General features: G+C 42.9%; 1 protein-coding gene across 4 annotated transcripts in view; it reads left to right on the top strand.

Moving 5' to 3' along the window:
- Window positions 1–1,324: 1,324 nt before the first annotated feature.
- LOC121576866 (sorting nexin-29-like) overlaps window positions 1,325–14,230 on the top strand; it is a 132,990-nt gene continuing 120,084 nt past the window's right edge. For all 4 annotated transcript variants that reach the window (XM_041890416.2, XM_041890428.2, XM_041890424.2 and 1 more), the window contains exons 1-4: window positions 1,325–1,765; window positions 5,293–5,357; window positions 7,563–7,615; window positions 7,706–7,830. In XM_041890416.2, the coding sequence (XP_041746350.2) occupies window positions 1,759–1,765; window positions 5,293–5,357; window positions 7,563–7,615; window positions 7,706–7,830 (250 nt within the window). In that variant the 5' untranslated portion in view covers window positions 1,325–1,758. The remainder of the gene's footprint in view (window positions 1,766–5,292; window positions 5,358–7,562; window positions 7,616–7,705; window positions 7,831–14,230) is intronic.

Genomic DNA, 14,230 nt, shown 5'->3' on the forward strand with positions numbered 1-14,230 from the left:
ATCATGTTTCTTTAGACCCGTCCAAAATAAATAGATTTATTGTGATGGTGTAGGCTATATTAAATGGATTTATTATACTGCATCTGTGGCTTGTAGGCTATGCGTGGAAGCCAGGAGATGCTAAACATGTTTATGTTAATTACTGTCAATTACCGTGAGACCAGCAGTTATTTGCACGACAATCACCAGTTGACAAAATGTCATGACCGCTACAGCCCTGTGTCTGTCACAATATGGCAACGCATGCTTTCATATGATGGGAAATTAGTGATTGGCTGTTATCAGCAGGCACACAGGTTATGCCTGTCTGTCACTATGTGCTTCCACATTTGATCCTGATCAGCGATTTGATTGGTGATTGATTCACTCATTACTTGTGATGAATGGATATTCCCCTCCATTCATGACAACCTGTGACTATTCTGTCAAGAACTACTATTTTTTCAACACTTAATTAATGTAATGCATATCCTTGTGACCATACCCAATACATTGCCTAACCCTTACGCTTATATCGCTATCAATTAAATTAAAGGGGCTTTATTGGTATGGAAAACATATGTTTACATTGCCAAAGCAAGTGAAATAGATAAACAACAGTGAAATAAACAATAAAAAGTGAACAGTAAATATTACTCACATAAGTTCCAAAAGAATAAAGACGTTTCAAATGTCATGTCTATATACAGTGTTGTATTGATGTACAAAAGTGAAAATAAATAAATATGGGTTGTATTTACAATGGTGTTTGTTCTTCACTGGTTGCCCTTTTCTTGTGACAACAGGTTACATATCTTGCTGCTGTGATTGCACACTGTGGTATTTCACCCAATAGATATGGGAGTTTATCAAAATTGGATGTATCATCTGTAACTCGCGTCAACGTTATCTCCGAGTGTCCCGACTCCAGGAAGCGGTGTCCCTGAGCAGACAGTGGTTATCATGGGTCAGGACAGCATGACGAGTTGTGCTGGAGCCATGGTTCTCCAGGAGGGAACATACAGCCAGACTGCAACTCCAGCCGGCCTGTCCCTTCCACTAAGGAGAGCACCACCATACTGGTCACAACCAAGACAGTACAGATCTTTAACCACACAGATTAAAATACAGAGGAAAAGACAATGGGGTTGTGGAGGTCTGGCGTTGTAGCTTGATGTCTCTAGTCTAGAGATCACTCTCACTCGATGCTTCTCATAAAAATAGAAAACTATCAATTAATACTGTTTTTGAAAACAAGTGAACGTTTAACAGTTCTACAGATCCAAACCACTCCTAACCTGTCATATGACAACAGCGTGTCTGGTCATGTGACCTGCGGCGCCGACGCTGTTTCGCTTTGCAGGCATTGGCACCGAAGTGTCAAAACGAATTCCTTTTATTACAACTAACGATTACCAGAGCCACGACAGTCCAGTCGCCGAATCTACCAATGCTGCTGGGTTTGTTAGTCAACCATTTTATCGACAAATGTGACTCAGTTTAACTATATACCGATTGTGATAAACTGCTACTCGCAGGCCTCTGTAGTTTCAGCCGTCAGGAGCAACAGTGGGCCACGGCCCGAGGTTGTGTTGATGGGAAGAAGGGACCGAGGGCTGCATCATGGAAGTTGTGCTCTCTGCCACCAAGAGTTCGGTTCGTACAGAATGTGATGAATCGCAATAGAATTCTGGATATCCACCAAGTCGAACCGAAGAGCCATGAACTAGTTTACATGTGGTGTGTCAACAACAACACTAACAGACTCGGACTAACAGAATGAATGGTGAGTTGTAGCTAAAACAAAACATTCACTTTTTGTTCTACCATCACAAGTTGACACCTGGCTTTGGCTTATTGCACGAATTTATGTCTGGTTTACGCACATATAGGCCTATTAAAACACTGAGGTTTAGAATGGATGACAACGCATAATTATCATCATGTGAGTTCAGGCAGACGTGAAGGATAGATGACTCTTCCCGCGTGTATCTTGAATCTCCCCATGCAAATCGAATTATTGCTTGACTGCATGACACCATAGATGTCATGAATGAAACCAATTGTTGATATATCAAAGAGAAACCCCTCTAACTATAATAGTAATACTTATTTTGTTATTGCTCCTGAGTCCTGACTAGCCCAAGATGTACTGTTAATGAGCCTACCGTTACTCCTTGTTCATGGACCTTACGTTATTTTCAGAGGTAGACTGGCTCTGGCAGCCAAAACAACCAGATATGTGAATCGATTCTGAATTGCGATACGGTTCTAGAAACATAAAGCCCTTTTACTTTCATATCACATCAAAGTAATTTCACAAATGCAAAATATACACTTACTGATTTAACAGGCTTTCACAGTTGCAGCCAACAACAGTATTTTTCAGTGACAACACGTTTCTGGCGGCCTTCTTCCATTACACACAGGTGTTTGGAGCATGCTAGATAGATAATTAGCAGTGGTCCCGCTGTCATACATAAACACGCATTGTAACAGGGAGATGTGGCTGTGTGGGATCACTAACCCTATAAAGGTGTATCAATTTAACCTTTTGTTTTTAGAAAATTATTTATCGCTGATATGAAACATAAGGTCCAATGCGTGTTAATGTTCAGACCAAGCATCGGGGCTCTTAACAAACCTCCCCCCTACAGAAGACGCCTTCTTCCAATGACTTAAGTGAGCACCATAATTCATTGGACAGTGACCATTTTTTAGTTATTTTGGTCCTGTACTCTAGCACTTTGAGTTTGAAAGGATACAATGACAATGAGGGTGAAGTGCAGACTGTCAGCTTTAATTTGAGGCTATTTTCATACATATCGGATGAACCGTTTAGAAATGACAGCACCTTTTGTACATTGTCCCCCCATTTTAAGGTACTACGAGTATTTGTTAAATTGGCTTCACATATGTGTCGTTAGGCAGGTGTATTCATTTGTGTCGTCATTAGTGAATGCACAAGAGCTGTTGATGAATAGTATTGATTCTAGACTTTGCTATTGCCTTTGGATGTTGTTGTTGGGGTGTGACAACATGAGGAAGACAGCAGTGTCGACGCAAATGAAGCTGGCCGTCATAAGGCTCAGAAATGAAAATCAATCAATCAGGAACATTGCAAAAACCCTGGCCATGCCCAAGTCAACAGTTTGGTTCATCATTAACAAGAAAAAAACAACCGGTGAACTCAATTATGTCAAAAGACCCGGTAGACCGAGGAAGACCACTGTAGTGGATGACCGGAGAATACTCTATGGTGAAGAAAACCCCCCTGACAACAGCCCAACAGATCAAAAACACTCTCCTGGATGCAGGTGTAGATGTGTCAAAGTCTACCATACGTAGAAGACTACACCAGCAGGACTACAGAGGGTACACTACAAGATGCAAACCACTGATAAGCCTGAAGAACAGAAAGGCGAGATTACAGTTTGCTAAAAAGCACCTAAAAGAGCCCCAAGAGTTCTGGAAAAAAGTATTGTGGACAGATGAGACAAAGATTAACATGTACCAGAGTGATGGAAAGAGGAAAGTGTGGAGAAAAAAAAAAAATGCCCATGATCCAAAGCATACCACCTCATCCGTGAAACATGGTGGAGGGGGTGTTATGGCTTGGGCCTGTATGGCTGCCAGTGGAACAGGCTCACTTGTCTTCATCAATGATGTGACTGCAGACAGAAGTAGAACAATGAATTCTGAAGTCTACAGAAATATTTTATCTGCTCAGATAAAACCAAATGCCTCAACTCATTGGACGACACTTCATCATGCAACAAGACAATGACCCTAAACATACTGCTAGAGCAACGAAGGGGTTTTTGGATGGCCAAAAAGTGGAAAATACTTGACTGGCCGAGTCAATCACCAGATCTGAATCCAATTGAACATGCATTTTACATGCTGAAGAGGAGACTGAAGGCAATAAGTCCCCGAAACAAGCAGGAACTGAAGATGGCTGCAGTACAGGCCTGGCAGAGCATCACCAGGGAAGATGCCCAGCGTCTGGTGATGTTGATGCATCGCAGACTTCAAGCAGTCATTCCATGCAAAGGATATGCGACCAAATATATTAACAATGATTACTTTATTCTGCATTATGTTAAACTGTCCAATGTTTTTTGATGCCCGAAAATGGGGGGGACCATGTACAAAAGCTTCTATAATTTCTAAACGGTTCATCCAATATGTATGAAAATACCCTCAAATTAAAGCTGACAGTCTGCACTTCGCCCTCATTGTCATTGTATCCTTTCAAACTCAAAGTGCTAGAGTACAGAACCAAAATAACAAAAAATGGTCACTGTCCAATGAATTATGGTGCTCACTGTATGTGTAATGTAATGGAACTGAGAGTCAGAATCAAGGGCTAAGTCCTGACCATCTTCATGTAGCCCATAACATTCTCCAAGGTATAGCGAACTAAACTCCACTCCATTGTGAAGGAAGTTTCTGATGAACTCCACCAACGGAGTGGAGCAGAGACCAGGCTTTGTGGAATCTAGCTCCGACTACATAGATTCGCCCCAGGTCAATACTTCAAATGTTAAAAATTATGAAATGCCTTTGTACATATGTTTGTCCTCTGTAGTTGCGTGCCTTCCTTTGTTTGCTGAAATCCATACTTTTCCAATAAACGTTAATAAAATACAACCACTGACTGTTTCCTTGTTGAGATTCCATTGGCACATGTGCATTTGTGCTGACTTGCCATCTTTTTAGAGCAACAGCAATGAGCAAACAGTCTGTAGTTGTATTTGTTTAACGTTTATTTAAAAAGTATGGATTTCAACAAAGAAAGGAAGGCACAACTACAGAGGACAAACACAGGTACAAGGTAGGCATTTCATATTTTCAATTTTTTAAAAGTATTGACCTTGGGCGAATCGATGTAGTCGGAGCTAGATTCCACAAAACCTGGTCTCTGCTCTGGTGGAGCTCATCAGAAACTTACTTCACTGTGGAGTTTAGTCCGCTATCCAAGGTAGTGCCTTCTTAGCAACCTGCATGTATTAGTTGGTAGATACTTATTGCAACAACCTTTTCTTATTACAGTAGCGCCAATATGTGTTGTTGTAATGTCACTTTCATATTGGAGACTAAAGATGTTTGACCAAATCATATTTTTCTTTGAGGACACATCACTGTATACATTTTTGATAAGCTTGGTGAAATTGTGGTACAGCTCTGTGATTTAGCCAGAGATTACTTCTCCATTATGCAGGCCAGTCGCTCTTAGGCCAGAAATCTAAGATGAGTTTCCCAAACTGACAGTCATGTTTGTATGATCGTCCTCCTTCTCCTCCTCTTTAGGCCCTCAGCAGAATGACGTAAAGAGACAACACCTGCTGGAGAGGCTGCTGGACTCTGTCAAACAGGTGAGGGGTATTCTCGGTTAACCCAGAACTGTCTCTCGTAATTGGTCAGCTGCTCGATTAAGTTCTGGGGCCATACATGTTAAGAGAAGAGATTTAATTAGGAGTGGAACCCGGAACGAGGAGCGCCACCCTCTCTCTTTGCAAGTTACGGGCCGAATGTCCCCTCCCCTTCCGATATTTTAAAGATGCTAACACCTGCGAAATTCATGATTTGTCCAAATAACCAGTGATGGAAAAACCCCAAACATCGGAACTACTGCTCATTATCCCACACATCCCATTACTTCCAGGTTATGTTAGCCTTCCTGTACATGACAGGCCAGGTAATGTTAGCCTCCCTGTACAGTCGTGGTCAAAAGCTTTGAGAATGACACAAATATACATTTTCACAAAGTCTGCTGCCTCAGTTTTTATGATGGCAATTTGCATAAACTCCAGAATGTTATGAAGAGTGATCAGATGAATTGCAATTAATTGCAAAGTCCCTCTTTGCAATGAAAATTAACTTAATCCCCCCAAAACATTTCCACTGCATTTCAGCCCTTCCACAAAAGGACCAGCTGACATCATGTCAGTGATTCTCTCATTAACACCGGTGAGAGTGTTGACGAGGACAAGGCTGGAGATCACTCTGTCATGCTGATTGAGTTAGAATAACAGACTGGAAGCTTTAAAATGAGGGTGGTGCTTGAAATCATTGTTCTTCCTCTGTTAACCATGGTTACCTGCAAGGAAACACGTGCCGTCATTGCTTTGCACAAAAAGGCCTTCACAGGCAAGGATATTGCTGCTAGTAAGATTGCACCTAAATCAACCATTTATCGGATCATCAAGAACTTCAAGGAGAGAGGTTCAATTGTTGTGAAGAAGGCTTCAAGGCGCCCAAGAAAGTCCAGCAAGCGCCAGGACTGTCTCCTAAAGTTGATTCAGCTGTGGGATCGGGGCACCACCAGTGCAGAGCTTGCTCAGGAATGGCAGCAGGCAGGTGTGAGTGCATCTGCACGCACAGTGAGGCAAATACTTTTGGAGGATGGCCTGGTGTCAAGAAGGGCAGTGAGGAAGCCACTTCTCTCCAGGAAAAACATCAGGGACAGACTGATATTCTGCAAAAGGTACAGGGATTGGACTGCTGAGGACTGGGGTAAAGTAATTTTCTCTGAATCCCCTTTCCGATTGTTTGGGGCATCCGGAAAAAAGCTTGTCTGGAGAAGACAAGGTGAGCGCTACCATCAGTCCTGTGTCATGCCAACAGTAAAGCATTCTGAGACATTCATGTGTGGGGTTGCTTCTCAGCCAAGGGAGTGGGCTCACTCACAATTTTGCCTAAGAACACAGCCATGAATAAAGAATGGTACCAACACATCCTCAGAGAGCAACTTCTCCCAACCATCCAAGAACAGTTTGGTGACGAACAATGTCTTTTCCAGCATGATGGAGCACTTTGCCATAAGGCAAAAGTGATAACTAAGTGGCTCGGGGAACAAAACATCGACATTTTGGGTCCATGGCCAGGAAACTCCCTGACCTTAATCCCATTGAGAACGTGTGGTCAATCCTCAAGAGGCGGGTGGTCAAACAAAAACCCACAAATTCTGACAAACTCCAAGCATTGATTATGCAAGAATGGGCTGCCGTCAGTCAGGATGTGGCCCAGCAGTTAATTGACAGCATGCCAGGGCAGATTGCAGAGGTCTTGAAAAAGAAGGGTCAACACTGCAAATATTGACTCTTTGCATAAACTTAAAGGCGCTTATTGACAATTACATTGACACTTATGGAATGCTTGTAATTATACTTCAGTATACCATAGTAACATCTGACAAAAATATCTAAACACTGAAGCAGCAAACTTTGAAGACCAATACTTGTGTCATTCTCAAAACTTTTGACCACGACTGTACGTGACAGGCCAGGTTATGTTAGCCTCCCTGTACATGACAGGCCACTGAAGAGGAGTGCGTTACGGCTATGGTGAAATGAGTCATATAGTCATAAACTGGCGTAATGATGTGCTATTACATTGTCAAAAATAGTGTAATTCTATACTTTGTACTGTTTAAGGCATGATACTGTGCCCATTGTTTTGTTTCTCTAGCTGGTTTGATGTTGTGGTCTCTAGCTGGCAGGCTCCCATTGAGGAAGTAAATGTGTTTTGTCATAGTTATTTTGATCGCCATGTCATCCTCATTCTTCATGTCTCTTCAGTGCCAAATTCGCTTTGGAGGAAGAAAGGAGATCGCCTCAGATTCCGACAGCAGGTACCAATGTGCTTTATTATTCCAAAACTGATAGGATTTACTGATGTTTTGTGTGTGTGTGATGTATTGTAATGCTTGTCTCCCCTTTAGGGTGATCTGTTTGTGTGCCCAGTTTGAGGCTGTCCTCCAGCATGGCCTGAGGAAGAGTAGAGGACTGGCCCTCACTGCTGCTGCCATCAAGCAGGCCGCAGGCTTCACCAGAAAGACTGAAGCAGGTACAGTCACATAACTTGGAAACAGATTAGTCAGTGATATGATGTCCCAAAAACCTTTTCCAGGAAGTACTGGTAATCTTTATCTGCAGTGGTAGCTAAACACCTTCAGGGCCCCTGATTCCTGCTTATAAGCAAAAACTAAAGCAGGAAGCACCAGTGACTCGGTTAATAAAAAAGTGGTTAGATGACGCAGATGCTAAGCTACAGGACTGTTTTGCTAGCACAGACTGGAACATGTTCCGGGATTCTTCAGATAGCATTGAGGAGTACACCACATCAGTCACTGGCTTCATCAATAAGTGCATCGATGACGTCGTCCCCACAGTGACCGTACGTACCCCAACCAGAAGCCATGGATTACAGGCAACATCCGCACTGAGCTAAAGGGTAGAGCTGCCGCTTTCAAGGAGCGGGACTCTAACCCGGACGCTTATAAGAAATCCCACTATGCCCTCCGACGAACCATCAAACAGGCAAAGAGTCAATACAGGACTAAGATTGAATCGTACTACACCGGCTCTGATGCTTGTCGGATGTGGCAGGGCTTGAAAACTATTACAGACTACAAAGGGAAGCACAGCCGCAAGCTTCCCAGTGACACAAGCCTACCAGATGAGCTAAACCACTTCTATGCTCGCTAAGAGGCAAGCAACACTGAAGCATGCATGAGAGCACCAGCTGTTCCGGATGACTATTTGATCACGCTCTCCGTAGCCGATGTGAGTAAGACTTTTAAGCAGGTCAACATTCACAAGGCCGCAGGGTCAGACGGATTACCAGGACGTGTACTCCGATCATGTGCTGACCAACTGGCAAGTGTCTTCAACAACATTTTCAACATGTCCCTGACTGAGTCTGTAATACCAACATGTTTCAAGCAGACCACCATAGTCCCCGTGCCCAAGGACACTAAGATAACCTGCCTAAATGACTACCGACCTGTAGCCATGAAGTGCTTAGAAAGGCTGGTTATGGCTCACATCAACACCGTTATCCCAGAAACCCTAGACCCACTCCAATTTGCATACCGCCCCAACAGATCCACAGATGATATAATCGCTATTGCACTCCACACTGCCCTTTCCCACCTGGACAAGAGGAACACCTATGTGAGAATGCTATTCATTGACTACAGCTCAGCGTTCAACACCATAGTGCCCTCAAAGCTCATCACTAAGCTAAGGATCCTGGGACTAAACACCTCCCTCTGCAACTGGATCCTGGACTTCCTGACGGGACGCCCCCAGGTGGTAAGGGTAGGTAACAACACATCTGCCACGCTGATCCTCAACACGGGGGCCCCTCAGGGGTGCGTGCTGAGTCCCCTGCTGTACTCCCTGTTCACCCATGACTGCATGGCCAGGCACGACTACATCACCATCAAGTTTGCCGACGACACAACAGGGGTAGGCCTGATCACAGACAACGATGAGACAGCCTATAGGGAGGAGGTCAGAGACCTGGCTGTGTGGTGCCAGGATAACAACCTCTCCCTCAACGTGACCAAGACAAAGGAGATGATTGTGGACTACAGGAAAAAGAGGACTGAGCACGCCCCCATTCTCATCAACGGGGCTGTAGTGGACAGGTTGAGAGCTTTAAGTTCCTTGGTGTCCACATCACCAACGAGCTATCATGGTCCAAACACACCAAGACAGTCGTGAAGAGGGCACGACAAAGCCTATTCCCCCTAAGGAGACTGAAAAGATTTGGCATGGGTCCTCAGATCCTCAAAAGGTTCTACAGCTGTACCATCGAGAGCATCCTGACTGGTTGCATCACCGCCTGGTATGGCAGCTGCTCGGCCTCCGACCGCAAGGCGCTACAGAGGGTAGTGCGTACAGCCCAGTACATCACTGGGGCCAAGCTTCCTGCCATCCAGGATCTCTATACCAGGCGGTGTCAGGAAGGCCCTCAAAATTGTCAAAGACTCCAGCCACCCTAGTCATAGACTGTTCTCTCTGCTACCGCACGGCAAGCGGTACCGGAGCGCCAAGTCTAGGTCCAAAAGGCTTCTCAACAGCTTCTACCCCCAAGCCATAAGACTCCTGAGCAGCTAATCATGGCTACCTGGACTATTTGCACTGCCCCCCCACCCCCACCCCATGTTTTTACGCTGCTGCTACTCTGTTAATTATTTATGCATAGTCACTTTAACTCTACCCACATGTACATATTACCTAAACTAGCCCGTGCCACCGCACATTGACTCTGCACCGGTACCCCCCTGTATATAGCCTCCCTATTATCTTATTTTACTTCTGCTCTTTTTTTATTAACACTTTTTGTTGTTTTATTTTACTTTTTTATTAAGAAATAAATGCACTGTAGGTTAAAGGCTGTAAGTAAGCATTTCACGGTAATGTCTACACCTGTTGTATTCGGCGCATGTGGCAAATAAAATTTGATTTGATTTAAGATTAGGTCAGATTAGGTTTGTATTTGGTGTAAAAAAAACAACTAATCTTTTATATATTTTTCTATAATATTCGGTCAGACCAGAGCTAAATGACTGAGTCAGATTATAAGAACCACTGCAGTCATCATGGTAGTAACAGCTCAGGGCTACAGCCTAATATTAGTAGAGTTCAAAAGATGCTCTCACTCAAACCATGAAAAGGAATAATAATACTTAATTTAATCCATGCTTAAAAGAATACACAAGGGGAAAGTTCAAGGTGCTATGAAAACAAAAAAGGAGCATACCAAATATTATCCAGGGAAACTGGAGACCTGAGAAGACTAATCACCTCAGTAGGAGAGAACGGCCGTTACAAGGGTCTACTCTCCACGCAGGAAACAGAGGCTGTAGGACGACTGCTAGAGAAACAAGGTGCAGATACTGTCTATGAAAACAGAGGGTTATGCAACAGATTTAGTCAAGAAAGGGAAATCCGCTCTCTCTTTCGCTCTGAGGGAAGCCCAGCACCTGTGGGGTTTCTTAAAATTATCAGTGGTACAATTCCAACAGACAATGATGATGTATTTAGGTAAGCTATACTGCTCTACTTCGACTTCTTGCTCATACCTGGCTGACTGAACACGTTTTCTTTAAGCTGCAATACGTAACTTTTTGGGCGATCCGACCAAATTCACATAGAAATGTGAGTTGTAGATCTGTCATTCTAATTTGAAAGCAAGTCTAAGAAGCAGTAGATCTGTTACATTTACATTTACGTCATTTAGCAGACGCTCTTATCCAGAGCGGCTTACATTATTATTTTTTTTCATACCCCCTGTGGGAATCGAACCCACAACCCTGGCGTTGCAAACGCCATGCTCTATCAACTGAGCTACATCCCTGCCGGCCATTCCCTCCCCTACCCTGGACGACGCTGGGCCAATTGCGCGCCGCCCCATGGGTCTCCCGGTCACGGCCGGCTACGACAGAGCCTGGATTCGAACCAGGATCTCTAGTGGCACAGCTAGCACTGCGATGCAGTGCCTTAGACCACTGCGCCACTCAGGAGACCTGTTCTAGGTGCGCTATTTCTATGCTTCCCGCGCTTAAGTTTAGTTTTTGCATCTTTTACTTTCGGTTTTGTACATCAGCTGAAAATACAATATTTTTGGTTATGGAAAATATATTTATTTCACAGCTGTTTAGATGGTACGATTCTCTACAGTATAATTTCTTGTTTTGTCACAAACTGAAATTAGAATTTTAGCAACCAGGAAATGGAGTGATTACTGCCTAGTGCACCTTTTAAAGAGTTGTCAGTGGGCCAGATGTTGTTGTTATTATTAACGATTAAACATTTCATCGAGTTAATCACAGGGTTTGCTGTGATTAATCGCAAATTCTGAATTTGCTCAAATTAAGCTGTAATTAATATTGACGTCTTGATTTTGGCTAAAGTAACGCTTAGCAAAGTTAAGTAAATTGAGAAAGCACACTTTCTTTAAGCTAAATGTCAACTTGTATAGATTATGTATTTGGGATGTTTTCACATTATTTTGAACGCTTTCAGACAATGCGATTAATCACGATAAAAAAAGAGTGCACTAAAATGACAAAGTTAGCTTGAATTAACTGATTAACTCTGACAGCCCTAGTTATTATCCAAGACGGTGAAATTACAATACTTCAAGTTCATAGATGCAGTATGATGTAAAGATGATACTTTAAAAAAAGAAAAACGTTATTGGGCCTTTCCCTTAGCCCTTCCTGTACCAGTTAACATATAGATGATAGAGCGAGAACTCAGGGACACAGCTAACATAATGAGTGTTTAATAAACCCAGTTCTACAGACTGAAATAGGCTGTTGTTTACACATTTATGATCATAATTTGAGCCAGTTTGCTCCAGCAGGAAAATAAATAGTCTTGCAGCAACAGGAAATGTGAATTATTATGTGGATTATAATCAATGGACATTTTTTGTAGGGGTTGATAAATTTTTCGTAAGGGAAAATGAAGTCTGAAATTTCAGTGGAAATTGCAACCTTCAGAAGCCTTTTTAAACCAGAAAGACACTACCAGTTTTAAATGTCCTGCATTGCAGGATTGTGATCAAATTAAGATCTTACATCTGTAACACATTGTTCTAAGGCCATATGGTAATGCTATGCTAAAGCTGAGACCTCCATAGCAGTTATTCACACTAATTATCAAGCGCTTGAAAACTTAGTTGAGTAGGTGATGTGTTGGGTGACTCTCCTCTGGGGAGTTGCTGAGGTATTGATGACAAGCTGAGGAAAATGAGGAAGCTGTGAAACAAAGCTAATGGTTGAGTTGGTTTTATATGGCCCGGTGCCCCGGGTGGGCGGAGTTTGCTCATTTTAGACAATTTAATTGTTCCTTAAGTGAAATCTCCACCCACCCAGGGCACCGGGCCATGCCAAACGAACTCGGGATGAATAGGACTGTTTAAAACTCTGCATAGATTATATTCTATTGGCTGCTCTCTGACCTTTTGATCTCTGACCTTTGACATGGCCATCAGAAGCAATTAATGTTGTAGAAATTATTTTAAATTCTTTCTGTGTTAGAGGATTTAGATCTCACTTGGAAGTAGCAAGCAGTGAGTGAACATTCACTTTCTTTTTGGTGCATCTCTCTCTCTCTCAATTTCAATTTAAGGGCTTTATTGGCATGGGAATGTTAACATTGCCAAAGCAAGTGAAGTAGATAGTAAACAAAAGGGAAATAAATATTAATAGTACTCAGAAGTTCCAAAAGAATATAGACATTTCAAATGTCATTATGTTTATATACAGTGTTATAATGATGTGAAAGTACAAATGGGAAAATAAATAAACAAAAATATGGGTTGTATTTACAATGGTGTTTGTTCTTCACTGGTTGCCCTTTTCTTGTGGCAACAGGTCACACATCTTGCTGCTGTGATGGCACACTGTGGTATTTCACCCAGTAGATAAGGGGGTTTATCAAAATTGGGTTTGTTTTCGAATTCTTTGTGGATCTGTGTAATATGAGGGAAATGTGTCTCTAATATGGTCATACGGCAGGAGGTTAGGAAGTGCAGCTCAGTTTCCACCTCATTTTGTGGGCAGTGTGCACATAGCCTGTTTTCTCTTGAGAGCCAGGTCTGCCTACGGCGGCCTTTCTCAATAGCAATGCTCACTGAGTCTGTACATACAGTGAGGGGAAAAAAGTATTTGATCCCCTGCTGATTTTGTACGTTTGCCCACTGACAAAGAAATGATCAGTCTATAATATTAATGGTAGGTTTATTTGAACAGTGAGACAGAATAACAACAAAAAAATCCAGAAAAACGCATGTCAAAAATGTTATAAATTGATTTTCATTTTAATGAGGGAAATAAGTATTTGACCCCCTCTCAATCAAAGATTTCTGGCTCCCAGGGGTCTTATTTATACAGGTAACGAGCTGAGATTAGGAGCACACTCTTAAAGGGAGTGCTCCTAATCTCAGTTTGTTACCTGTATAAAAGACACCTGTCCACAGAAGCAATCAATCAATCAGAATCCAAACTCTCCACCACGGCCAAGACCAAAGAGCTCTCCAAGGATGTCAGGGACAAGATAGTAGACCTACACAAGGCTGGAATGGGCTACAAGACCATCGCCAAGCAGCTTGGTGAGAAGGTGACAACAGTTGGTGCGATTATTCGCAAATGGAAGAAACACAAAATAACTGTCAATCTCCCTCGGCCTGGGGCTCCATGCAAGATCTCACCTCATGGAGTTGCAATGATCATGAGAACGGTGAGGAATCAGCCCAGAACTACACGGGAGGATCTTGTCAATGATCTCAAGGCAGCTGGGACCATAGTCACCAAGAAAACAATTGGTAAAACACTACGCCGTGAAGGACTGAAATCCTGCAGCGCCCGCAAGGTCCCCCTGCTCAAGAAAGCACATATACATGCCCGTCTGAAGTTTGCCAATGAACATCTGAATGATTCAGAGAA

This window comes from Coregonus clupeaformis, chromosome 1 (assembly GCF_020615455.1).
Source record: "Coregonus clupeaformis isolate EN_2021a chromosome 1, ASM2061545v1, whole genome shotgun sequence".
Classification (NCBI taxonomy): domain Eukaryota; kingdom Metazoa; phylum Chordata; class Actinopteri; order Salmoniformes; family Salmonidae; genus Coregonus; species Coregonus clupeaformis.